This window comes from Mesoplodon densirostris, chromosome 5 (assembly GCF_025265405.1).
Source record: "Mesoplodon densirostris isolate mMesDen1 chromosome 5, mMesDen1 primary haplotype, whole genome shotgun sequence".
Lineage (NCBI taxonomy): Eukaryota > Metazoa > Chordata > Mammalia > Artiodactyla > Ziphiidae > Mesoplodon > Mesoplodon densirostris.
In genome coordinates this window covers 145,468,710-145,496,666 of record NC_082665.1, presented here as the reverse complement: position 1 = coordinate 145,496,666, position 27,957 = coordinate 145,468,710, and the positions used below count along the sequence as shown (strand labels likewise).

At 36.7% G+C, this 27,957-nt stretch overlaps 1 protein-coding gene across 3 annotated transcripts in view; it reads left to right on the top strand.

Moving 5' to 3' along the window:
• Positions 1–27,957, top strand: part of RASA2 (RAS p21 protein activator 2) — a 125,725-nt gene that overhangs the window by 12,749 nt on the left and 85,019 nt on the right. For all 3 annotated transcript variants that reach the window (XM_060099593.1, XM_060099591.1, XM_060099590.1), the window contains exons 2-4: positions 12,209–12,326; positions 16,630–16,733; positions 26,391–26,485. In XM_060099593.1, coding sequence (XP_059955576.1) covers positions 12,250–12,326; positions 16,630–16,733; positions 26,391–26,485 — 276 coding nt within the window. In that variant the 5' untranslated portion in view covers positions 12,209–12,249. The remainder of the gene's footprint in view (positions 1–12,208; positions 12,327–16,629; positions 16,734–26,390; positions 26,486–27,957) is intronic.

Here is a 27,957-nt window from a genome sequence, read left to right as displayed (position 1 = left end):
TGATTTTTTTAAAGATTACCAGTTGAGTGGGATTATAGAATCTCAGATTATATTTTTAAAGGTAATTTATCATTTATTGGGAGTGAGGAAAGTTGCTTGACAATCTAGTTATCTGATTATGTTAATTTATGCATTGGAAAACCCTACTTACTAGTAGATATTCCAGCAGTCACCATATGCCTGTTGGCGTCTCATTCTCTGCCTCAATAGTATCACAAATATAAATGTATAACTTCCCAGTGGTGCTTTCGAGATGACAACTAGAGAACGAAATAACAGCTATGTAACTTTTTTCTCTTCAGTGGTTCTTAGTACCCCCCCCCTCCTTTTTTGTTACTGTACACCTGGGGCAATCTCACATACTCTGGAGAGGGTACATAGGAAACCTTTTGGAAGGTCATGTGTGATTACGGCAGTTTTTCTCTTCCTTTCTCCATTGAGAACTGTAAAAAATGAACAAGAGAGAGCTCTTGTGTAAGATTTCTTTATAGGAAGTATTTATTAGGTATCTAGAAATTGATTGAACGATAAATGAAAATGTAGCATGTTGAAAACATGATTTTCTGCTACTTTTCTAGTAATCACCTAACCTCTCTGAGCCTCAGCTTCCTTTTGTATAAATTCATAATGGTAGTTATTCTAATCTTACAGAGTGGTTGTGGAAAGATTGGATGACTTGCTATAGTGCCTGGCTCATTGTAACGTAAGCAGTAGTGATAATCGGTAAAGTATATATATTCATAGTTTTCTTGATGAATAGCTATTTAATATAAATGTATATCCAGTTCTTGTAGTGTTCATGAGATTAAACTGGCCACAGGTAGCAATATCTAAAAACATTTGAAATCAGTGTTGCCACGTGCATTTTAAAACATTTCAGGCGTTATCTCTCAGGATCTTAAAGCTACGGGAGCCTAGAAGATTAACTAGTTAAGGCGTTGCAAACTCCAGTCTACAGAGACCAGGCATAGTGAAGTTAAAGCCAGGTGGGGATTGTTAGGATTTCGAAAGAGGCTGTCTGTCTACAGTTTCTACTCAGAACCACATTGCCAGGTCTCTGATTATTAAAGAGAAACCAGAAATATGGATTTATCTATTATTAACTCTCCCAGTTTCTAGATGTTGGCTACATTTTTCCTAACACTATGCAAGACAGACAAAATAAATCTCTGGTTAGCTGAACCCCAAATTGTGCCCCCCCATTTGAAATAGTTCAGACCCCTCATTTTAGAGATGTGCAGCCCGAGGTATAGAAAGGTCAGGTGTTGGTGCATCTGTTTCCTCTAGTAGAAATGTATTATTTCTTTAATAAAAGTCTCATTTAAAAAAAGTGAGCTTCTCTGGTATATCTAGTTGTTAAATTACAGATTATCTTTGGTCAGGACCTAATGGCTTGAGTGAATGGAATTGTGTACAGATGCTAATTTTTAGGAATCTCTAACCAAGGAAGGGCACTACTAGTTACTATTTACTGAGGGCTTACTCTGTTCTAGGTATGGTGGTAAGTGCTTGACCTCAGCTAATAGTCACAGTAGTCCTTGAAGCATTATAATTACCTCTTTTTATGCAGGAGGTTGAGACTAGGGACACGCAGATCGTTAAGTACGAAACTCACGTTGAAACTCGTGTCTCCAAAATGAATTTGTTTAACTTGCACCAGTACTGTATATGTTTTCAGAATTTTGTGCAACTTTCATCTTACTGCAAAAATTAAACATCATACGAAAATTTGAAAGACCTTATATGTTAACATTACATAGGATTGTCTTGGGACTCCCCTGGCAGTCCAGTGGTTAAGACTCGGCACTTTCGTTGCAGGGGACATGGGTTTGAGTCCTGGTCGGGGAACTAAGATCCTGCATGCCACGCAGTGCAGCAAACAAACAAACAAAACACATATAGGATCGTCTTTTTGTCTATAATTAGATGGCATAACAGCATTTTACTTTTATTCTAAGCTTGTCAGCACTGAAACTGTTATATTTTTAAGCGTACGTTTGATTCATTCTCCTTCACTCCGTTTTTTTGTTGTGTATGTAAATGATAATGTTTGCATAGTTTTATATCTTCCCCCCCATCTGAAGGTCTAATCCTCTGTTTAGGTTGCTATTCCAGTTATTAGAACATCATATCCTAAGTCACTCAGGCCAAATTCTGTGAATTTTCTCTCTGTAGTACCTCTTCCATTTTTCTTTTCCTCCCGTCTCCCCTTTATTCCCTTAGTTTAGGCCCGGTAACTGTTAGTAATTTTCCTGAAGCATAGTTCTGATCACACAGAAACTTCTAGTGACCCTTGTTGCTTCCTGAATAAAGTTAAAACTGCTTAGCTTGGCATTCCAGGTTCTGTTTGATGCCACCTTTCCTTTACAGTCTCATCCTTTCTTATAACCCTTTCATCTCTCTTTACGCTTTAGCCAACTTGTACTCTTCACTGCCTCCTTGAAGGTGCTCCTCCTGTTTCCACCTCCCGAGCTTGTTCACGCTGTGCCTGCCTTACTCCTGGAATGTTATCCCTCCATTCCCAGTTTCTGTATTTAAAAAAAATTACTTGGAAGAAGTTACTGTGAAGATTAAGTGAAATAAAATATATGAAGTCCCTAAAAAAAAATCTATGTGTAATATATTATTTATTTGATAAATGAATATAGTGAACTATTATTATGATTTAGCTTTCCTCCCACTTCAAATAATCTTTATCTTCGGGTCATCTTGTCCAAGACCCTGGCCCTTTGCAGTTTCTCTTGGGAGTTAATCACGCTGGCGGGTCTGTATTGGCTTTTATTTCGGTGCTTAAGGTATCCTTTGAAATAGATTGGAGATTCTACAAGATCTCTTAGGATAGTATCAGACAGGAATAGCTATCTGTTCCTCTCAACACTGCTGTGTTCAGAAAGACATTAATAGGAATGGAAAGACTAGGCTTTGGAATTTGATTTCTGTCATTTCACTGTGCCAGCTGTGTAACTGTGATTTTTTTTTTTTTTAGTTTATAAAAGAGAACAGTAATGCATATGTCACAAGGTTGTTGTACCAACCAAATGAGGTATTTGAGAACATATTTAGAACTGTCTCGGAGCATGCAACTGCTTGATAAATATTTATCTTCTTTTCTTACTTATCCCAGTAGTGTTCCCCTCTAGGACACACAGAAACATGCATACAAACCTATAGATATAAATGCATGCACACAGTCCCCCCAAAACATACACATAAACACATATATGCATACTCACATCCATGCCCAGAAGCATAACACTGGAATCTCTACCCAATACCCTGATATTTGGAATTCTAGTCCTAGGTAAAATTTATATGGTAGGCTCTGGACCTGTGACCTTTGCACAGAATCATTGATCTTGTACACAGAGAGTTGGCTGTCTTTCTGTTTCTGTTAATCTAGGTTATTGGTTTTGATTCCCAATGGTGTTTATCTTCTTGGTTTAAATTGTTTACTTTTTCCCAATGACTAAGAGCTATCTTCTATAAAATATTTACTCGTCTCCCCTCTTTCTTCAGGTATTTAAGCAGAAGTTACCTTCCAGGTGGAGCCTTCCTTGGCTCCCCTCCCTCTGCCATTTCCTGTGGTGCCCATTCCTGCTTAGTACTAACATACCATTTTAATTGATTTATCTTATATCTGTCCATCTGTGTTAGTTCAGTGAGGACACGGTTTTCTCTGTTCTTCTCATTACTGTGTCCCTGGCATCGGAGCAGGCACTCAGTAAACGTTTGAATGTGTGCACTTCAGGACTGGTTGGTTTGTTTTCAATATGATATCTCTGTATTAACACTATAAACATTCTGAAATTTAGTGCTTTTGGTACCTGTATACAGGAGACATTTTCTTTTTAAAACTTTGGAGCAGTTGACATGGATACACTTACATCAAACTTATAAAAAGAAGTTTATATGCAATTTTATAATTCGTGATGTGATATTAGAACCTCTTTTTTTGCCCATGCTAAAGTTATAAACATACACATACTTATACTTATTCAGTAGATATTTCATTATCTATTATTATAAGCTAAGCATGATGCTAAGCAGTAGTCCTGTCCCTTAAGTTCATATTCAGCAAAGAGACATGTAGCAAGTCTCCTTTACTGGCTCCTTCTTAACTCTACTAATGCGAAATGATGGAGAGCTCTGAGGCTCAGTCTTCAAATCTCTTTTCTTTTCTCCACATTTACCTTCCTTGTGATCCTGTATAGTCTTAAGGTTTGGGATATATTATGTACTTGCTAATGATTCTCAAATTTTATCTCTAGCCAGCACTTCTTTGCCCACTTGCATTTGCACTTGGATATCTAATAGGCATCTCAGACTTAACATACTCAATACAAACTCTTGACCCCTCTTTCCCAACAAGAGACTCTTTCCTCTGGAAGTGGCATCTCTGTTCATCCAGATCATCTGCTCTGGCTGAAACCCCTTAAGAAGTGATCCTTGACCCCTTTTCCTCTCACACCCATATGCAAACTCTCAAAAATCCTGTTGGCTCCGTCTTCAACATATATGCCCAGCTGACCACTTCTTTCCATGCCAGGACTGCGCCCCTAGTCTCAGTTATCTCTAATCAAAATTATTACAATAGCCTCCTATCTAGTTTCCTGCTTCCACCCTTTTCCTTCTGCAGTGATTCTTTAGACCAAAAGTTAGATCATGCCATTCTTCTGCCCATAATCCTTCAATAGCTTCCCATCTCATTCTGAAAAACCTAAGACTTTCCATTGGCCTACAAGACCCTATTTAACCTGTTTCCTTCCCCAATCCTACTTCATCTCTTACTGTTTCCTCGGTCTTCCTACTTTGCTTACTGTTTTACAGCCATACTGGCCTCCTTGCTATTCCTTCAGTGTGCCAAACTATCCTGTCTCAGGGCCTTTGCATACTTTATTGTTTCTGCTCGTCCATCTCTTTCCCCTGGTATCTGCGTGACTCATTCCCTCATTGACCTCCTTCAAGTATCTCCTCAAATATCTTCACAGAAAGGCCTTCCTTGATTCCCTGTATAAAATAACATTGCTCTCCTCCCTCTCTACCCTCTGGGCCTGGCACTCCCTAACTGTATTACCTTACTTTATTTTCTTCCATGGCAATAAATATTATATACTTACTTGTTTAAGAGTTTATGATGCTTGTCCTCATTGCCTCCATTGTATAAAAGTTCCATGTGGGCAGAGACCTAGTTTTGTTCATTGTTATATTCCCAGCATTTAGAAGGGTGTCTGGCATGCTGTAGGCACTTAATAAATATTTGTTGAATGAAATACAAGTGCAATACAATACGATCCTTAGAGTAGAAGTGCATATAAGATGTATTAGGGAATAGAGGAAAGGGTGACATGCCTACCTAGGAGCGGAGGGAAGACTTTACAAAGATGGTCTTAAGCAGAGCTTTCAGGAGAAAAAAAATCAGGTGAGAGCATCCCATGCAATGAAGATAGTGTTGAAAATGTACAGGGGCGTGAGAGAACACAGTGTTTTCAAGGAACTAAAAATACAGTACTGCTGGAGCATAACTTGTGGGGGTAAAGATTAAGTAGTAGATGGTGCCAGATTATGAAGGGTTTTTATGCCAGATGAAGGAATTTTAGGTTTTATCCTGCAAGGTGGGCAGTGGTAGATATGGAGGAGCCATTGAAGATTTTTGGGCAAGGAGTGATATATATGTTTACATATTAAAAAAGTAACTGGCAACAGTGTGAAGGAAGGGGGTCAAAGCTAAATACAGCATTTTGTTATATACTCTGTCTATGAAGTTGCAAGATACGGATGATGCAGGGAAACAATTACTGTCACGTTTTATGGTTGACAAAACCAGTGATGTGTAGTGTGAAGGTGTTCTTGGCCTACTTGCAGTACATCTGTGAGGGAGAAGAAATGCCCGGTGGAGGATTGGTTCATCTCTAAAAATCCATGCTTTAGGAGAGAAGATTTTTTTTAAAAAATTTGGCTAACAATTATGTTGTAAGTCATGTAGACTGAAGAGTTCTTAAAGAGTACCAGTTATGAATTCAACAAGAAATGATGTTGTTACAGAGTAAAAGATCTTGTGCTTGAAGGCCAGCCTCCTTTCTTTGTAGAGGAACGGTTGTTTCGTCAATAATATGCCTCCCGCTCTTGATTCATTGTTGAAGGAAATAGCAACAGTTGTAAATGTAGTCAGAGCTATACTGTTTGCTGTAGGGCCAATAATACATCTGTCTTTGTAGAAGTATCTGCCTTTGCCTATTGAAGTACCCTGGCATGCACAGAATTTTTAAAATCAAGAATAAGCCAAAAACATTTTCTACTTTCCTTCAGATGCAAGTAAAAACTATTTCCATTATTTCAGCTGTCTTGCTCAAGTGTCATATCTTAGCAATATATTGAATGTCTTGAACACATTTTAATCTTTTTACTTTAGAGTCAAAATAGGATGTGTAAATTTAAGGATAAGATGGAGGTACTCAAATGGTGCACATGGTTTGGTTGTTGAGAATTTGGCACTCCCAAATTCATGGAAACATGATATTGTATTATTGAGCATGTTTTCAAAACCACATCCAAATGTTGCAGTAGGAAATGAAGAAATGTTTTCCAAAGGCAGGTACAACCATGCAGAGAGTTAGGGTCCATTTGTCTCCATTTCCCAAGTTGAAGCATTCACCTTTTGAGTGTGCTCTGCTATTCAACTCATTGTCTAGTGGAACCCTAAAAGTGGTTGTCAGTGAGATACTGCTTTATAATTTCTGAGTCCATGTTTGATCCAGATAGCCACATCTAGTTGAAAGACTTACCAAACTCTGATGACCAGTAATGTGAGATGGGACTTTCAAATTTGTTAGAAAAGGTAGAAAGGATACGAAAAGAAGCTAGTCAGGATTAGGTTACAGAATCAACTCTAGCTAGTGTAAGCAGAAAGAGATTTAATCAAAGATTTTTTTTAAACTAAAAGATTTTAAGTGGCTTACAGAATTGTTAGAAAGACTGAAGAAATAGACTCTAGTCCAACTTTCAAGAATGACATTCAAAAGCCACATTGCATCTGGGCCACGAAGGGATTTGCTACCTCTTTTTGGATCAGAAAGGTGCCTGCAAAATTAGGAAGTTGTAACTTTTAGCTGCTAGTCTTAGAACCTTGCCACCTCTACCATCATCAGGAATCTTCCACTATTAGGAAACAGCCAACGACAAGCAACCATCTTCATCGGTAAACTGTTGTCACTGCTGCTGGCTCTAGAAGTAGGTTTTATTATTATTATTATTATTATTATTATTATATTTTGGCCACACCGTGCAGCTTGTGAGATCTTAGTTCCCCGACAGGGATCGAACCTGTGCCCCCTGCACTGCAAGCACGGAGTCCTAACCACTGGACTGCCAGGGAATTCCCCTGCTGCTGCTGGCCCTAGAGCTAAGCCACACTGGCCACAACGTGTGTGACAGAATGGATGCCTTGTATCCTTCTTCTTGACATCTATGAAACCTGTGACTGGATACAAGGACTGCAGCCAGTGCTACTGCGGGAAACTTGGACATCTCCATGACAGTACTTGCTAGTAGAAGCAACATAAATGCAACCTCCCTTCTCTTTTGTCCTCCAAATTTCCAGCGAGTGCATCTAATTAACGGAATTTAAATCACATCCACAACCCTAACTACAAAATAGGCTGGGAAATGTAGTTCTTAGCTTTCTAGTCTCTGCAGTACAGGAAATCATACGCCAAAGGACATTGTAACAGATGATGAACACTAACCCACCATATCTGCCACAGATATAGACCCTGATTCTCCTGAAGGCTAGCCATCATCAAATGCGCTATAGATAAATTGAGAAAGATGGCACATAATACCATCAAATAATGTTGAGAAACTTACAAATATTTGTATTTTAGTATAGTTTTTAAATTGTTTTATAATGACATATTTAAAAAAATGCCTGAAATTGTTTCTCCATCTATATGATGAACTTAGTGGTCTGTGGATGCCCAGAGTTACCTGACATTTAAAGTGTGGGTAGTGGATGAAAAGCCTGAAAGAGGGAGTTCAAAAAAAAAAAATTAAAATGGGTTACCTAAGCTGAGGAAAGGTCAGTGTTATCAAACACTGAAGTGTGATTAAATAAGGTGGGACCAGAAGAACAGTCACTTGATTTGGTAGCACTTAATATTATTAGTGTTCTTGAAAGTTCTAGTAAAGAAATAGGATCAGAAGCCAAATTGTAGGTTTAGGCTGTGAGTAGGAGGGGAAGGATTGAAGCAGAGATTATAGAGTAAGTTTTCTGGAAGCTTACCTTTTAAGGAGCAGTAGTTTATTGTTTGTTTGGTTTTTGTCCAATGCACTTGCTTATTTATATACAATAATCAACTAGAACTAGTGAGGCCCTATGAAAATATCACACACAGGACAGGTATAATCTTCTAAAGTTCCTCACTTCTTTGTAGCTTAATATAAAGTGTGTGCTATTAAATTAATCTTTCTGCTTAGAGATATATTGAGTACAGCGTCGTTTTTGTTAATTCTCTAACCATTAGTTACTTCACTTTTGATTTTTTAAAATAAAGTGACAGTTAATTTTGATTTATGTTTTTTATAAAGTGCCAGTTAATTACCACTGTATTTTGGAGTTACAGTTTAAAGTCTTGATAGCTGATTTAATCAACATATATTAGCATGATTAATTGGTGATCTGGCATTGATTAGATGAATTTACTTTTCATTGTAGTTTATCTTGAACATTAGTGACAGATATTCAAAGATTATGACAACTGCTTTTCTAGGAAGTGATGTTGAGTGCATTTTATATATTACGTAGAACTTGAATTTTAATTGTTCTGAGTAAATATCTGATAATGTCAAGTTCATTGGATTCTGTAGACAAAATAACCCCCACTGTCTCCCTCTTAGAAAGGTGGGCGGTGGAATATGTGTACATTTATATAGTGTAGTTTTCTCAAATTGCAGTAGTGTGAATGAAACAGCAACATGTTCAAGAGCAGTGATTTAGTATTTAAGATTCCCTCATTAGATATGGAGCATGTTTATTATGATTTAATTCCAAATTTGTTTATATTCCAGGCCCTATATGGTGACCTAGGTGGATTTTTAGTTAAAAAAAAAAACAACGCAGACCCTCTGGATTACACAGAGGGGAGACGGCAAAGAAGGAGAGACTTAAAGGAGAAGGTTGAAAGTAATGAAAACAGAATTGCTGGGCAGTGTCCTGGAGTGAGAGGGAGGGAATGGGGTAGAGAGAGCACAGGTAGATGGATGGATGACCTATTAGATAATAGGGAGGGACATGTAGTCTTTTGAGGAAGAGAAGATGGATGGATACAAATTCAAATATATATTATTTTTCCTGTTAGGAAACGTGAAGTTGTAAAGGCCAACCCATATTAGGCAAGTTGGGGGTCATTTAAAAGATTAGATTCCTTTATTTTGACTTGAGATGCTTATTCTATGACGTAACTTGATTTCTTTCCCCTAATCTCTCAGTGACAGGCTTAATAACAGTGATTATCTTACTGGTGCCTTTCCATTGATTTTTCTAATTTTATTTTATTCTACTTTTAGTTTTTGAGAATTCTGTTTTATTCGGTGGACTTACTCAGGACTTAAGCCTGAGAGACAGCCTCTCAGATAGCTCTGAGGGACTGTTCCCTGATTTTTCTAATTTTAATTTTAAAAAAAAATCATGTTTATTGAGTTTTTCATAAGTGCTTCTTAAGTTTCTGCTAGACTTCTTTAAATGATAATTGGTTTAAATGGCCTTTAGTTTTATTTATTTATTTATTATTTTAAAAATATTTATTTATTTATTTATTTATTTATTTATTTGGCTGTGCTGAGTCTTAGTTGCAGCATGCAGGATCTTTAGTTGTGGTGTGCGGGATCTAACCCGGGCCCCCTGCATTGGGAGCACAGAGTCTTAACCACTGGGCCACCAGGGAAGTCCCTGGCCTTTAGCTTTAAAGTTGGTAAGCAGAAAGAGACTTGAGTTTATCTAGCCCAGGCTTTCGTTAGGAAAACTGTTCTTCAGAGATTTGTCTGAAGTCATTTGTCTACTTAGTAGCAGAGGTAATACAGGAACATTGGCTTCATGATTCTCACGGAAATGCTCTTTCCCTTATGCAAACTACATTGCTTTCCTAATTTAGTACACTGGTGCCTGATTTCAGCACCTACAGTTTTGTGTGTCCTTTTAGCCAATGAGCATCTCACAAGAACTTCGAAACTAGACTTACTTGATTCTTTAATATTCATTCAGCAAATATTTCTCAGTATTTAACAGTCACTATTTCAGATCTTGGGGCTCAGTAAGTTCTCATGCATTGAAGGAGGGAACCAAGAACTCCCAACTAATGAGGGAACCAGAAATAAACATTTAGGTAAAAATTAAGAGTTCCAGATAGTTGTAAAGGCTCTGAAGAAAACAGAGACATAGAATATGGTAGCAGGATTATTTACTTTAGATAAATAGTCAGGAAAGGTTTCTGAGGAAGTGACATTTGAGCTGAGACTTGGATGATAGGAAAAGGCAGCCACATGAAGATGTAGGGTTAGAGCATTTCAGGCAGGGGCCCTGAACTTGAACAAGCTTGACATGGTTGATGAATGGAAAGAAGGTGAACACTGGGGAGAGTGGGAGGAGAAGAGGTCAGAGAGGAGAGGACAGTTCAGTAGGGCTGTGTAGACCATGAAAATGGGCATTTAAAAATGGAATTGTATTCTAAGTGAAATGGAATGGCATTGGAGTAGGGGGGTAATTGACTTGAAAAGTATGTTTAAAAGATCATACTCCTTGATGGAGAGTGGATTGTAGGGTGATACTAATGAAGGCAAGGAGAAGTGGTTGCATTTGGGATTTATTTTGGAGTTCTGCTGGATTTACTGATGGACTGGACGTGGGGGTGGGAGGTTTGGGGAGCATGGTGAGAAAAAGAGAGGAAGGTGGTGGTAGACTGGGGGGAGAGTGGGTTTTAGGGGAGGAAATCAGATGGTTTGTCTGGGACTTGTTAAATTTGAGAAGCCTACTGGATATCCAGGGAGGCAGTTGAGTATTCATATCTAATGTTGAGGAGGAGAAATCAGGCCTGGAAACGCATGTCTGGGAGGCATCAGCATGAACACCATATACTGAAGGAATTTTGCATAGGGAAAGAAGAGAAGGTGGTCCAGAACTGAGCCCTGAAGCACTGCAACATTTAGAGGTGAGGAGGGAAAGAAGTCAGCAGAGGTCCATGAGGTAGGAAGAAAGCCACAACTACTGTGTTGTGGAAGCCAGGAAAAGAGTGAGTGTTAAGGAGGGATGTTAGCCTTCACTTATATTAAATAACTGGTGCTGTCAGGTCAGGTATGATGAGGACAGAGAAATGCCATTGGGTTTGGCAGTAATGGAAGGCATTGGTGACCCTAGATGGAGCAGTTTCACTGTTGTCATGGGGTTAAAAGCTGATTGGAGAGGGTCAAAGAATGAATGGAAGGTGAGGAATTAGAGACAATGGCTAGAGATGATAGTTTTTGAGAAGTTTTGCTGTGAAAGGGAGTCTAGAAATGGAATGATACCATGAGGGAGGAGACGGAGTCAAGGGAGTTTTTTTTTTTTTTTTTTTTTTTTTTTGCGGTACGCGGGCCTCTCACTGTTGGGGCCTCTCCCGTCGCGGAGCACAGGCTCCGGACGCGCAGGCTCAGCGGCCATGGCTCACGGGCCCAGCCGCTCCGCGGCATGTGGGATCTTCCCGGACCGGGGCACGAACCCGTGTCCCCTGCATCGGCAGGCGGACTCTCAACCACTGCGCCACCAGGGAAGCCCTTTTTTGTGCTTTTTTTAAAATTGGGAAATATCAAAGTTTGTTTGTGAGCTGACAGGAATGATCCAGTAGAGAGGAAACTTAATGATACAGGAAAGGAGGATTAATTGTGGAGACATGTCTTTAGGGTGGTGCTGGTGGGATGGGATGAGGACATAAGTGGGGACATTGCTCTTTTCTAGGATCAGGGATGTGGTGGTGTAACATGACCTCACATGCCCCTTTACACACAGCTCCTCCCTTCCGTCTCACCAGATTCCTTTAGACCAAGTTGATTATCTTTCTTAATCACTAATTTTTTCTTCTGTGCTATATCTTGTATGTTCTTTTGGATTTAATGTGTCCCATATAAGGCTTAGCATGAGGCAGCTGGTGATATTTAACACCAGTTTTAATTTTTGTGCCAACAGGTGAAGCGAAAAATTTATTGCCATATCTTGGACCCAACAAAATGAGAGATTGTTTCTGCACCATAAATTTGGACCAGGAAGAAGTGTATCGTACCCAAGTTGTTGAAAAATCTTTAAGGTTTGTAAAAAATTGGTAAATTATCATTCATATGATATATATTGAATAAAAATTTTTACACATTTTCCTGACTGTAATCAGCAAGAAGACTTTCTTCATCTGAAACTTTTATTTTCCTTTTAGATTCTGAGTTCATTTTTAGAGTTACAGAATCTCAGAGTTTGAAGGAACCTTAATGTTCATTGAGCTGGACTAAATGCCTTACGCTTAGTTCCTCCCAACAATTATTTTTGACAGGTAGTCATATGGCATTTGCTTAATAATGTTCTAGTGACCAAGGAGTTCACTGCCTCCTAAAAGCAGCCTGTTAGGTCTTAGAACTATTCTGATTCTTGAAAAGCTCTTACATTTAATTGATTAATGTCTGTCAAAAGGAGAACCTACCATATGCCAAGAACTTGCTGGGTGCTATTTATTCATACGTCCACAAGAACAAGATAGCCACAGTGCTTGCTTTCATGTGGCTTTTCATTGCCTCAAAATATATCATCCTCTTAATTGTTCCTAATTCTGTCCCTTGGATTTCTGGAGAACAGGTTTAATCCATCATTCACGTGACACTCGATTTCAAGTTTTTGAAAACAACTACCATATACCTCAGTTTTTTCTCTAGGCTAAATTTTGCCCACTCATTTGAACTTGTCTCAAAGTACATCATTATTTTATTTCTCTTGAGAATAAATTACCCCTTAACGTTTATAAAAGTCACTTAACTAAGTAGGGCATTGTAAGGGAATGAACTCTTTGGTAGATTTGTCATTTTTTGGAAGTGTAATAGCACTGCGAGAGTATCATAGTAAGTTATAATTCATAAAATTGAGATGTGCCACCTCTTCCCTGTAATAGTGTTTGTGGATATAATTCTAATGCAGAGCTGTACTGGAAGGATGCAGTCTTGTTCAGAGACAAGAGTTAAAATAAGGGAATGAAGAGTTGTTGGAATGAACGTATGGTGGATGAAATATTTAGTAACCCAAGGAGATTTGAAGTAATATACTTCACATCTTTAAATCGTAAATCACCTATTCCTGTTGTATTAGAATTTCTTATTATTTATATAAATGATGAAACTGAGTCACCAAAAGCCTGAATAATTTGTGCATGTAATAAAGGAAGTTAGAAGCAAAACTGGGATAGGGACCTGAAACTATTTAAATCTCGATTTGTTATTTAATGTATGTTGATTCCGTATCAAACAAAAATCAGTTATATACAAAACTAGTAATTTTCAATAAATTGAATATTTGTGGTAGTTTCTAATATGTAATATAGCTTTGTAAATGAGTAACTAAAATAAGCTTACTATTTTTCCAGAACTCTTGCCTGCCTTTCCAGATATTTGTGTGGGGGAAATGTTAAAACCCAAGTATTTTTATCCATCTTAAATTATTATGCTAGATGCATAGCAACTTAGAAGATATTTTAAGGCTAGCAATGGTTACCTTAGGTCATTTCAGTATAATTAGACTACATGTTTCTTGGATTCTAGGTGCCTCCTAGCATTCTTCCTTATGGAATAGGGTGAAAGAATTTGTAGTATAAACCCTTGCTCACCTTGCTTTCCTTTCAGTGTTTTCTACCCTTGTGAATGTTGTGATAAGCTGTTAAGTCAAAAGTCAGTAGATATCATTTAGATCTTTTATGGGTTCTGAATATTATAGTTTTTATAGGTAGTCTGGATATAGAATTTTTCGTGGCAGGTAAGTAGGAGTCACATGTGGAATCCATAGCTCCTAAATCTCTACCTCAAATCCTTTTAAGAAGTAGGTGGTCTATAAACAAATTGAGTAGCAACACTTCTTGTACCTAGTGCTTCTCTTCCCCACACCAGGAATTTCCTTAGGAGTGATATGCAGGATTATAGGTCAGTGATAACAGTAAAGTATTGCTTTATAAAAACTATATGTCTAGTTATTGCTTCTAACCAACGTTGTTGAAAACTTTTTTCAAATGGATTGATTAATTAATTTATTTATAAAATAAAGATGTGGGCGCCCATATGTGGGGATTAGATTGTTGAGATTGTGATGATACTGTGATACAGATGACTTAGTGAATAATTCTCATCTTGTTCTTATTTGGCTTTAGCATGTGTTTTAAAAATAATATTTGAGTGTGGATGTATAATATATAAAGGAAATTCTCAATTGTGTATAAAATGATGCAAAAGAGAAAAATACCTAAACCTGTCTTTGCCTAATAGTTGTTTTTGTGTTGATTGCTATATTGAGACTAATTAGAAAGACTATTTTGACATACCACCTTTTAAGTTTATTTTGGTTACATTTGAAGTGAAAAATATATTGACAAAAGTTGACCAGGTATTATAACAACTAAAAAGCTAAGTCAGCTGTTTTCTGGACAGGGTCAGAAATGACTGCATTTTAGCTTCTCTTTAAGTTGTGACATCCTGAAGAGATGGCATTTTATGGTGACATTTTTAAAGTACCTTTTGTTCTTTAAACATTCTCAGGAAAGAGGTACTCTTGACAAAAGATGTTAACTAGAATTTCAGAAATTCATGTCTTCATAGGAGAATTTAAATATCAAAAGAGCATTCTTAAAATGAACTTAGAAAAATAAGCTGTTTTATAGGAGAAACTCTTAGCAACTTGGGGGTAGACAAAGATTTCTTTACTTAGGATGCCAAAAGCACCAATCATAAAAGAGGAAAACTGATAAACTGGATTTTATCAAAATCAGAGCCTTCTGCTCTTTGACACTGTCAAGAAAATGAAATGGCAAGCCACACCTAGGAGAAAATATTCTGACAAAGGACTTGCATCCAGAATTTATTAAAACAAACAAACAGACCAAAAACCCAATAAGAAGACAGACAAACCTTGTAAAATATGTGGAGGAAACTCAAACAAATAGTTCCTAAAATAAGGTATACAAATGGGCAACAAGTACAGGAGAAGATATTCAGCATCGTTAGTCATCAGGGAAATGCAGTTTAAAACCATTTCTGTCACTACACATTCTTGAACATAATGTGTCACGATAGAGATCAGATCACTGGTCCCCGTGACAGTATGGAGTGAGTCATTGCACAAGGGAACTTTGTCCTTTATCTTGATTGGGGTAGAGATTACACAGGTGTATACATTTGTCATGTCACATTCACTAGAACAGCTAATTTTTTTTCAAAACAACTTTTTATTGAAGTATAGTTGATTTATAGTGTTGTAGAGTAGCTAATTTTAAAAAGACTTTCAGTAGCAAAAGTTAACAGTGATGTGGAGCCGCTGGAGCTCTCATCCCTCGCTGGTAGGCATGCAGGATAGCACAGCCGCGCTGGAAACAGTTTGACAGCTTCTCATAAATTAAAAGTTTGCCTACCTTTTAACTCAGCAATTCTATTTTTAGTTACCTGTCCAAAAGAACTGAACACATAAAAGAGCTTTGTATAAAAATGTTCATAGCTGCCTTATTTTTAATAGCCCAAACTGGAAACAACTCAAATGCCATCACTAGGAGAATGAATGGATTGTGGAATATTCATAAATGGAATATTACCCAGCACTTAAAACAAATGAACTAATGATATACACAACAAGATGGAACAAATATCATAGACGTTAAGCTGAGTGAAAGAAGCTGGACACAAGTGTACATACTATTTGATTCCATTTATATGAAATCCTACACCAGATCTTTAGTGCTAGAAATCAGATCACTGGTTGCCTGTGACAGGTATGATGGAGTAGCTGCAGAGAAACAAGAGGGAACTTTGTGGGGAGTTGCAATGTTACTGTATATCTTGATTGGGATGGACACTATACAGGTTTATAAATTAATCAAAAGTCATTAACCTCTGTACTTTAAATTAGATTTTATTTTATGTAGTTTATACCTCAGTAAAGTTGATTAAAAATAACCTATTTTAATTTTTTAAAGTATGTTTTAAAATAACATTTTACGTAGCATTATTCATTTTAGGTGTTATGTATTATTGTGATTTACATATTTTTGAGATGATGATGGTGTGAATGACACTGTCCTCAGCTCTCATTTGTGTCCACTTTAGGTGAGCATGACCCCAGGCAGTTACTGGATCTTCTGTCCACAGGACTCCAGAAAATCTGTTTGTTCAGAGCCCAGCCTGGCAATCGAGGTCCTTTCAGAGTTCAGCTTGGTTTGTACAGGGTTTAGCTGAAACTTAGCATAGAGAATTATTTTGGAACTCTTGAAGCTTTTCTTTATGGTGTTTAATCTGTAATTTTAATTTATTTTATTGAAAATATTATAGGAGGACACTGTTGAATTTAAATTTAATGAGCTTTCCCCCTTTTCTCTCTAGCCCGTTTTTCAGTGAAGAATTTTACTTTGAGATTCCAAGAACTTTCCAGTATTTGTCTTTCTATGTTTATGATAAGAATGTTTTACAAAGAGACCTTCGTATAGGTATGTACTATTCATAATTGTCTTTTAATCACAACATTCGTGTTTATATTCATTCTTTCTCTAAGTATAAAGTGTTGAAAACAACAGAATAATATATTCTCAACTTTCTAATCCTTTCCTGTTGACTTCATGTTCATTTGTGGATCTGATTTTTAATTTGAATGCTCAGCTTGGGTGACACTTCCTCAGGGAAGTGACATAACCAATTTCCCCCTGGTCATGGTACCATATGTTTCCATAGCACCTGGTGGGTCCCTTTCTGTAGTATTCATTATAGTTGTTCATCAGTTTTTTTGTTTTTCAGGTGTATCAGAGTCTATTTGTCTACTTCTTTTATGTTATTAGTAAAGCTTGGTCCTGGGTAGAACTCTGATTTATATGAATCTGATTTGACAAATCAGTTTGTTGTTTAATGCCTAGGTGCCCTAGTTGAATATATATGATATTTATGAAGGCAGAGACTGTCACTGCCCGGGTGCCTTATATTTAGTAAATGCTCTGTAAATATTGTTGAATGGTTCAAAGAATGTTTTTTACAAAGATCACAGTATTTGATCCCCACCAAAGAACATCTGTTTTTGAAGTTTTTCTAATAGAAGTAATAATTTGGTTTAATCTAGTCATATTCTTCTCTCTGGCTATCTTGGTGACCGGTAACTGTTTCTTAAGTAATTGTCTGAGGTATGATCTGTAGGCATCGACTAGGGCAAAACTAACTGGCCACGTATTGTCACGTTCATAGTCTTTGCACCACTATCTTTGAATAACAGGTAGAGGTCTTTAATTTACAGGCATCACTCTCCCTTTTTAGTGTCCTGAATTTCATCATCTCCATCTCTCCTTTCCCATTTGAAACATGCTCATCTCCTACAGTTTAAATGATTACCCTTTATTTGGCTTTGACCTCTTAACTACCGTCTAATTTGTTTCTGCTTTTGCTATTGAATTCCTTAACAAATGGTCTATATCCTTCTGCTTACTACTGATTTCTTTTTAAATCGCTGTAATCTGACTTCATTTTTCTGACAAACTTGTTTTTGAAGTTTGCCAAAAATCATTTTAGAGCAGATAAAATAACCTTTTAAAAACAATAATACTTTCTCTTAATTGTAAAATTATTACAAGTTCTAAGGGATTGGTAATGACTCTGCGTGAGAACAGTTACAGTTAATAATTTGTGTATTTCTTCCCATTCTTTATTTCACACATTTATATTATTGCATTGTACTGTTTATTCAAGTTTTTTCCCTTTTTCCTTTAATATCATCTAATGATCCTTTTCCCATGTCATTAAATATTTTTCACAAGTAAATTTTAAAATATCCTTTCTGTAGGAATGTATTATCTTAACCACTCTTTTCGTGGTAGAGATTTATGTTTCCAGATTTTTGTTACTCTAAATGGTGTTGCTATGAACATCCTTCTGCATAAATTTTTGCATGCCTTTTTTTCTAGGATAAATTCCTAGAGGTGAAAATACTGAGCCAAAGCGTTTGAATATTTTTAGGTTTTTTCTATGTATATTTTTCCATTGGCTCCCAGAAATATTGTACTAATTTACATTCCCCCAAACATGACATGGGCGTAATCATTTCACCATACCCTGGTCATTCTTGGATATTATCATTGAAAAAAATTTTTTTCCAGTTTGATAGGTGAAAGAAATATTTCATTTTAACTTGTATTTTCTGATTATTAGTGAACTTGAGGAATTTTTTCATATGTTTATTGGTCTTTTACATTTTTCTTCTATGAATTAGTTGTTAATTCTTTTGCTTATTTTTCTTTTGGATGGAATTTTATCTTTTATTTATTCTTATGCATCCATATTTGATAAATATGTTAACTTCTGTCAGCTATATACATAACAAATACTTTGTCACAAAAGGCATTTTCATAGTTTTCAATCCTCGTCTGCCTCTGTGTCACATTAGACTCTTTGGATTGCTTATTCAACTTGTTGAAAGCCAAGGAAAAGGCAGTTTAATGACATTGTATTTTCCTAGTTGTCTTCCTTCTGACTTCTTTACTTATATGTAGACTTTTCTCTGTGTAGCAAACCCTTAATTATGGATCACCCCTGAGGCTCCATCCTTAATTCAATTAAACAAACATTTACAAACACTTGTCTGTGTGGCGTACAAAAGATGGGGATATTAAGGTGAATAAGATTCAAGTTGCTCCCAGGTTTTCAGGCTGATTTATACTCTAATACTAATATATTTAATAGGGTCTGTGCTGGAGGTAGGAACAAAGTACTTGGGAGCACAGAGTAAAGAAGAGTTAATTTTGTTTGGTGGAGGATTAACAGAGACTACCTAGGTAGGAAAAGGAAGAAGTTTCAAGATAATAGGGATTAGCAGAAGCAGAGAAGAAAAAGTGGATCATGTTTGTGGTGTATCTGCTGGAAAATGTAAATTACTTAGGCCAAGGGTGGTAGAAGATGAATCTGGGAATATGAATTGGACCAAGTTGTGGTGGACCCTCAAAGCTGTGTTAAGGAATTTGGACTTTATCCTGTAGACAGTAGTGTTGAGCCTTTTAAGAATGAGGAACCTTTTAAAAATCATATATAACTGCATATACGAATATAGTTTTGTAGTTTAACAACTTCCTGTGGTGTAAATAATAACTTTCAAACTACAAAGTCAGTCTATAGGTTACGTATTTAAAGTGTGTATACATATATATACATATATATAACTATATATACACATATTATTAAAGTATATGAACATCTACTTTAAATATGTCATCTGTAGCAGCAGTCCCCAATCTTTTTGGCACCAGGGACCCGTTTCATGGAAGACAGTTTTTCCATGGACTGGGGGAGGGGTACGGTTTCGGGATGATTCAAGCACATTCCATTTATTGTGCACTTTATTTCTATTATTATTATGTTGTAATATATAATGAAATAATTACACAACTCACCATAATGCAGAATCAGTGGGGCCCTGAGCTTGTTTTCACTTGCCACTCACTGATAGGGTTTTGATATGAATCTGCAGGCAATTGATTTATTATGGTCTCTGTGCAGTCACACCTCTCTCTAATGACGATCTGTATCTGCAGCTGCTCCCCAGCACTAGCATCACTGCCTCAGCAGCACCACCTCAGATCATCAGGCATTAGATTCTCATAAGGAGCACGCGACCTAGACCCCTCGCAGGTGCAGTTCACAGTAGGGTTCGTGCTCCTATGAGAATCTAATGCCGCCGCTGATCCGACAGGAGGCGGAGCTCAGGCGGTAATGCGAGTGATGGGGAGCGGCTGTAAATACAGATGAAGCTTGGCTAGCTTGCCTGCTGCTTACCTCCTGCTGTGCGGCCCGGTTCCTAACAGTATGGGTCTGTGGCCTGGGGGTTGGGGACCCCTGATCTATAGTTTATGCTTTAGAATGGAGAGAAGTTAAAGGCAGGGAGGCCATCAAGGAGTCTATTATCAAATGAGATGAGTAGGGTAGTGGCAGTGGAAATGCAAATGAGGAATGTACTTCACAGGAGTAGCTTTAAATAGGATTTAGGTACTAAGAAGATAAAGAGGATATAAGAAGGGAAAGAGTTAAAAATGATCTTGTTTCTATGGTTGTCATTAACTGAGATAAGGAGCATTCAGGATGGGAAAGGGAGAGGATGACTTTGATTTCAAACAAGTTAAATTTCAAACAAGTTAAACTTGCATTACCTGGGGCGTATCTTGGTGGACATGTTGGTTGACTTGGAAATACAGATCTGAAGCTCAGAGAAGAAATCTGGATTTGATGTGGAGGTATGGATTTGAGAGTCATTAGCACTGAGTGATACTTGAAGCCTCTGCTGGAATGAATGAAATTGCCCTGGGAGCATTTAAGGAGGGTTGCAGGGAAAATGAGGCTTTAGTGAAGATTGATTAACTGTATCAGGAAGTTGGAAGAGAGATAGAAGAGATGAATATCTCAGAAGGCAAGGAGATCTTTTAATGGCAAGACTAGAGAGAGGTAGAGTAGGATAAAGGTGGGATAGAGGCTGTTGGTGATTATTAATGACCCTTGAGAGAGTGTGTATCTTTGATTGACTAAACATTTTAAGAAAATGTTTTGTAATTTTCATTACCTATTTACAAGTAGTCATTATATAGTATTTCTTGGAAAGGCCTTTAGTTGAGGTTTATAATTATGATTTCCAAAAGTTGCCCTTGTTTTGTTTTTTTATTTGTTTTTAAAGTAAAAATCAGTCCTTTGAGGAGTGGTATCAGAAGGCCATAATTTGGTGTGGGAACTGTTAAAAAAAAAAGTTTATTATTATTAAGAAATAAAATTTCTACATTTAGTAGAAATTGTTTTTCCTTTTACAGATAGGAATTATTATTAAAGTAAACACAGTTCATACATAGCCTTTAAAGTTGGAAAATAATCTTGATATTTTCACTTATAAATTTTTACATTTTTTTACTTTAACGTATTTTTCTTTTGCCATTAACTCATAAAGTTAGGTGGTACTTTGTTTTTTTTAATTTTGAGCTACTGGAAATTGAGTTCCCTCAATTATTTTATAACTGAGTTGCCCAATTGTAGGCTAAACAGTGCCATAGCATTTTCTGGGAATGAAATTTGAGCTAGGGTTGAGAGAGCCACCTTTTAAACTTAAGAAGATCTAAGAAGGTGTACTTGTTGAATAGCTTTAAAAGCCTGTTTTGTTTTTTTTTTAATGAAAGCTTCTTCCTTCCTTCCTTCCTTCCTCCCTCCCTCCCTCCCTCTCTCCCTCTCTCTCTCCCACCCACCCTCCCTCCCTCCCTCCCTCCCTCTCTCCCTCTCTCTCTCCCACCCTCCCTCCCTCTCTCCCTCCCTCCCTCCCTCCCTCTCTCCCTCCCTTCCTTCCTTCCTTTTCTTTCTTTCTTTTTGGCTGTGTTGGGTCTTCGTTTCTGTGCGAGGGCTTTCTCTAGTTGCGGCGAGCGGGGGCCACTCTTCATCGCGGTGCGCGGGCCTCTCACTATCACCACCTCACTTGTTGCGGAGCACAGGCTCCAGACGTGCAGGCTCAGTAGTTGTGGCTCAAGGGCCTAGTTGCTCCGCGGCATGTGGGATCCTCCCAGACCAGGGCTCGAACCTGTGTCCCCTGCATTGGCAGGCAGATTCTCAACCACTGCACCACCAGGGAAGCCCAGCCTGTTTGTTTTTTATTTTTAATTGTATAATAATATATGGATATTTTCCTTTTTGTAAAAAAAATTTTAATTATAGTATTACAGACAATTAATTTTGGCCACTGACCCCCCTCCCAGTCCCCTTCCTGGAAGTAATAACTGTTATTAATATGGGGCATAGTTTTTCATATTAGGGATCCTTATATGCCAGGAACAGTTAGTATGAAAACTTGATTATAGAGTAATTGAAAACTTGAAACATAGGAACCATGCTGCAAAAAGATAGAAAATTGTAAAATTAAGGCTTTAAAAGTCTTTTACTGTGTGATATATTGTCCTAAGTTATAGTGTCTTCTTCCCTTAAAAGAGAAAAAGAGAAGAGAAAAACTTCATGTAAGAATAAAATTCCATTTCCAGTGAGGATCCTAATAATATTAAAACATATATATTTAACCTTCTAATGTGTATTTTCTAGTTATTTTAGTTTTCAGAGGGATCTAGACTTAAGCAGTTAAACCATGGTTATCTTAGTAGACTGGTTAACTTGTTTTTCTTTCCCCATGGTTTAGAATGTTATAAGAGAATTTCACTAGGATATTAGAGACCTGAATTCCTTTCATGACTCTATCACTAACTGCCTTTGTGACCTTAAATAAGTCACTCTACCTTCTTAGGCCTTGTTCACCTATAAAATAAGGTTGGGTTTAAGATAGCGAAGGTATTTCTTAAACCCTCTGAATTGTAATTTCTCCTGGCATTTAGCTCTTAAGTCAAACCTACTGTTTAAAAATTGCTTATGACTACACTTTTGTGTCTGCTTGCATAGGGACTGTATCAGTTATCTATTGCTACATAACAAATCTCACCCCAGTACTTAGTGGCTTAATTTAGCAATCATATATTTGCTCATGATTCTGCAGGTTGTCAATTTGAGCCAAGCTCAACTGGGTGGTTCTTCTGCTGGTCTCACCTGGGGTCACTAATGTGCAGTTACCTGAAAAATTGACTGGGCTGAATGATCTGACCCATATGTCTGATGGCTGGTGCTGTCCATTATCTGGGCCTTCCACTCCACATGGTATTGAGGTTGCAAAAGGGTAAGCCCTACTGCAGGTGCTTATTAAGACTACTTGCATTACATTTGCTGATGTCCCATTGGCAAAAGTAAGTGGCATGGCCAAACCCAGAGTCAGTGCTGGAGGGGACCACACAGTGGCATAGAACAAGGAAGTATGATTTATTGGAAGTCATTAATATACCAGTCTACCACAGAGACCAAAAGGTATCAATCTAAACCCTGTACACGAAGGCATCTAAGTGTTGCCATCGATTGAATTGCTGTTATTGATACTGCCAGAATTTGTTCAGTCCTCTGGTTCTTTTTCATCTTGTATAGGCAGTCACACTTATCACTACTTTTATCTACCCTTTCAGCCATTTCTACTAGTAGTCAAGTAGGAACAAGGCCATCAAGATTTTGCCAGTTGGTGATCTGTATCAGGATGAAATTTCTAAGAATATATTGTGCCTAAAAATGGGGGCCTAGTATAACATGATATTTACAGATGGTAAGAAAATGCTGCTTAGAAGTGGTAATGGAAAGCTAAGAATACTTTTTTTTACTTAGAGACCAACAGAAATGGTTTCTGTGCCCACAGTTCCTTCATTTCTTTTTGTGTTTCCTCTCCTTGTCTGGTTTTAAGGAACTAATATAGCATCTGGTATATATGTGTGTATATATGTGGTCTAAGCTCTTTCTGTCTATGGGTTTGTCAGTACAGTGGGGAAATGAAATGGTACCTTTAAATAATGTGTTGGGTATTTGGTTCCTGGGGTGGTTGGTTGATTATTTATATATTTGTTTATTTTCAATGTTGGTGATCTCACAGCTAGTGAAATAATGAGTTAACTTTGTTTAAAATAGTAAACATTAAACTAAAACACTTTGGAGACCGTTGGAGGCATGGAATAGGTTTCATTAGAGCTGAAAGTTGTTTCAGATACAGAGGAGGTAAATGAGATGTAGAATTTAAATAAATTGCCCAAGGTCACACAGCTTAATAAGTAACAGGATTAGTGTCTGTAGTGTCTGTAGTATAGACACTACAGAGTTAGTGTCTGTGTTGGAAGGAACATGAACAGGTAGGCGTACCTTGGTTTTGAAAGCTGGCTTTAGCACTTATTAGTGGGCAGGCTTTTTATATCATTCAGCTTTCCTCATTTGTAATATATCCTCTTCCCCCAAGATTGTTCTGAAGATTAAACAAAATATGTAAGACTGTTTACTACCTGGTAGCTGTTCAGTAAATGCTGGCTTTTCTTTCAGTTCAGTGCTCTTTCCACTGTATCAGGCTGCCTACCTTTAATATTTAAAAGCTGTCATCTAACCTGTTTAACTAAGGACAGCTCACAACGAATAAGAATGATGAACGATGTTTTTGGTCTTATTTGTATTTCAGACACTTGTTCCTCCCCTCCCTGTTCCTCTCCTCCTTCTCCAAATTCCTTTCCCCTTTACCTTCCCACCTTTCTCATTCATTCTTTTATTCATTTTCCCTCCCTCCCTCCCCTCCTCACCCTTCTCTACCCTGTTTGATTCCCTAGGGCTGATGACATTTATTTCTTTTTCATATGTTATATTGCCTATTGAAGTGCTGAACATGTTGCAGGTATCCTAATACCTAATGACTTCAAATATTTTTCTTTATTTTTCTCTGTTGTTCTTTGTCAGTTTCTCTGACTTCCTGAGATCATGTGTTCTTCTTCAGGCTGACTAAATCTTTACATTTTAGAAACTGACGTCTTAAAAGGAACTTGATAAGAATAAGAGCTGGCAATAAAATTGCAGGTTTTTCTCACCTTACAAACGGCTTGTTTATACGGCTAGTCAGAAAAGAGTTTCCCTCTCAAAAGACAAGAACCATTCAATTCTTTTGTGACAGTGAGTACCATGGATGCATGAGACTTGAAATAGGAGGAAGAGGGTCCTTGCCTTAGGATTTTTTTTTTACCTGTGAACTAAGAGAGGATTCTCTTTTGGGAAGGCACTTGTGACAAAGAAGATGTGTTTCCAGTGATCTGAGTTGTGAGTTATAAATAGAACAGGTAGATTCCTACTCGGGTTTTTAGAAGCATTATTGGTTAAATAGACTTTGGTTAAGGAAGTCTGGAAATCAACTCACCATTTAAAATACAAAGCCATTGTGATTATTTGTTGAATGAGTAAATGAATCAAACCAGAAAACTTCTGAATAAACTCTTTTAAAAGCCCTTTTTTTAAGTTGGGGGCTTGCTTTAGTGATGTTTGTATGCATTATACATGCACATGTATGTACATCTACATACACATTCATAAATTATGTATAAAACTAAAAATCCTGGAAATTGTAGAATAAGGGTCTTATAATATTAAACTTTTAAATAATAGCTTTATTGATGTGTTATTTACATGCCATAAAACTTACCCTTTTAAAGTGTGCAATGCAGTGGTTTTAAGTGTATTCACAGAGTTGTGCAACCATTACCACTGTCTAATTCTAAAATAAAATTTTAAAGACAGTTTTTCTGTGTTTGTTTTCCTATTATGCCTTTTCTTTCCACTTGATACACAAAAATTGATATATCTTGACAGAAAGTTTTTTTACTGTTTTCTAAAAGTTTTCAAATGTTGAACTAGAAGACCAAGATGGTCATAAGTGAAAAGGGTATGAAGTATAATTAGGATACTTAAAATGAAAATTCTTGTTTGATAAAATAAAGTGAACTATTTTTTACTTTAGCATATATCCTTTGTTGAAGCTTTTATGTTGAGTGTTGGAATAAATTGTCGGTCATATGCAAAACTATGTCTACTTCTTAAAACTTGAATTGAGGAAGGAAATGCTTTGTACCAACATGGCAAATACTTCATTATAATAAGAACATTTCTGTTTCTTCCTCTCATACTACTTTGTTCATTGTACTGTATCTGTCTCTGAGATGTAGAAACTCTTTAGGGAACTGCTTTGATTTTTTGTGTGTGTGTGTATGCATTGAAGCAACATAAGCAGTGTTTACAGTGTTTTGATAAAGCAAATTTTTAATAAAATTGTTCTAATCTCATAATTTCAAGTCAGTTTTCAAAATTATTAGTGACCATATGATACTGTTTTTCTGTTCTCTTAATTGGAGCTTATAAACTCTTATTAAATGCAGATATGTCTGCTCAGACAGAACGTATGGTTTATTCATAGTGTGTTAAAGAGTTGAGAGGATTAGTTTGCACTACATTGAAAACGCAGTTGCATATAAATACAACTGAGTTTTGGTCTAAACCCCTAATTCAAAATGGCCCAGAGAAAGGTCTGCCAATGGGTAGAGGGAAATGAGGCACCTTTTCATTTTTTAGGATATAGAACAATGCTTTATAAAAATGGATTTTTTGATATCAACAGATACAAATTATTTTTCAATGTTTTCTACAAAGTATTATATGTAACAGTGCTAATGATTATATATAATATGTTTCCTCATTGTTTTACTTATTTCTAACAGGAAAAGTAGCCATCAAAAAAGAAGACTTGTGTAACCACAGTGGCAGAGAAACTTGGTTTTCACTACAGCCTATTGATTCCAATTCAGAGGTTCAGGTAAATATTAAGGATTAAGTGATGGAAGAGATTGTTACACACAGAAAATGAGTGAAAAACGAACTCATTATAGTAGTTCATTTAGAGAGAGCTTATCATACCTTATTTTAAATTCTGGCACCAAATATTATAGACCTCTGAAGTAACATATAACTGGAAGGAAATGCCTCGCCACATGAAATCAAGAATGATTTACGTGTATGTGCACACGTATGTGTTGCGGGGGGGGTTATATTAGGAGGACATTTTTTTTTCCTTCCATAGTTCTTTTATTTGGGTCACAGTAGCAAATTACTAATTTTTTTAGATGGGGAAATGGTTTTAATGGAAAAGATATGTTTTATTAACTCTGAGGAGAATCCTTAGAAGTCTGTGATTTATTTCATCTGTTCCAACCAGGATGCTCTCTTTACTCTCTAATACACTAGACTTGGGAAAATGTTATTCATTCAAACCATGCCTGAGCCCACCATGCAGAGCTTTCATTCCCATACCCACCCTTCCTTTTGTTCATCTTTCGTTTTATTTGAAAGGGTATTGTTACTTATTTTAAAGCTCTTCTTTCCTTTTGCCAAAATAAGAGATCTTAAAGATTCTGTGTGTGAATAAAGATGTATGTTTAGCCATGTAGCTTAACTTTTGTATTTGTTTCTGAAAAGTCTGAGTTACTCGTAGAAATTATTTCTATCTAAAGGGAATCCTTTTTTTGTAACCCTATTTATTTATAAAATATGATAAGGATTGTGAAACCATTTCCCAAGGGCATAACTGCAAGCAGAATTCTTCTCTAAAAGAAGTTATAATTTGACACTGTGACTCAAACAGAAGTTTTAGGCAAGAAAAAAGTACTGCACACACACCCACAGGTATTTGCAAATAAAGTGCCTGTGTCTGTTTCCTCATAACCTCTCAAGCATTCTGTTTGATTAAATTCTCAAAAAATTAAGTATTTGTTTGCTAAGACCCCTTCTTAAGTACAAAATATAATTGAAACTTCTCCTGTTTTTCCACCCTACCCCATTTTAATGTTCTTTTCTTTCCATTTGACGATAACTTTTATTCTTATCCCAGTTATACTGTATGGTAAATGATCCAGGTGAGAGGCAATGTGATGAAGTGGAAAGGGTTTTAAAGTAGAAGTCTAAAAATTGAGGTCCTAATTTTCATATGTGGTTATTCTACTGACCTTGAATTTTATTTCTATAAAATGGGAATGAAAGTTGCCATGTTGACTCATATGATTGTGAGAATTAAATGAAATACCTTTAAGAGTATTTTGAAAGCTGTTAATAGTTACACAAATGTAAAATGTCTGTTTACCACCAGTTAGTCAGGTGTCCATTTCCCTAATACGCCTTTACCAAAAGGCAGACATGAAAGTTTTGAAGTGCTAGTTTTTCTTTTTAATAGTTTTAACAAAAAAGAAAGATAAGAAAAGGCTTTGAGAATTTGGTCTAAAATGAAATTTGAGG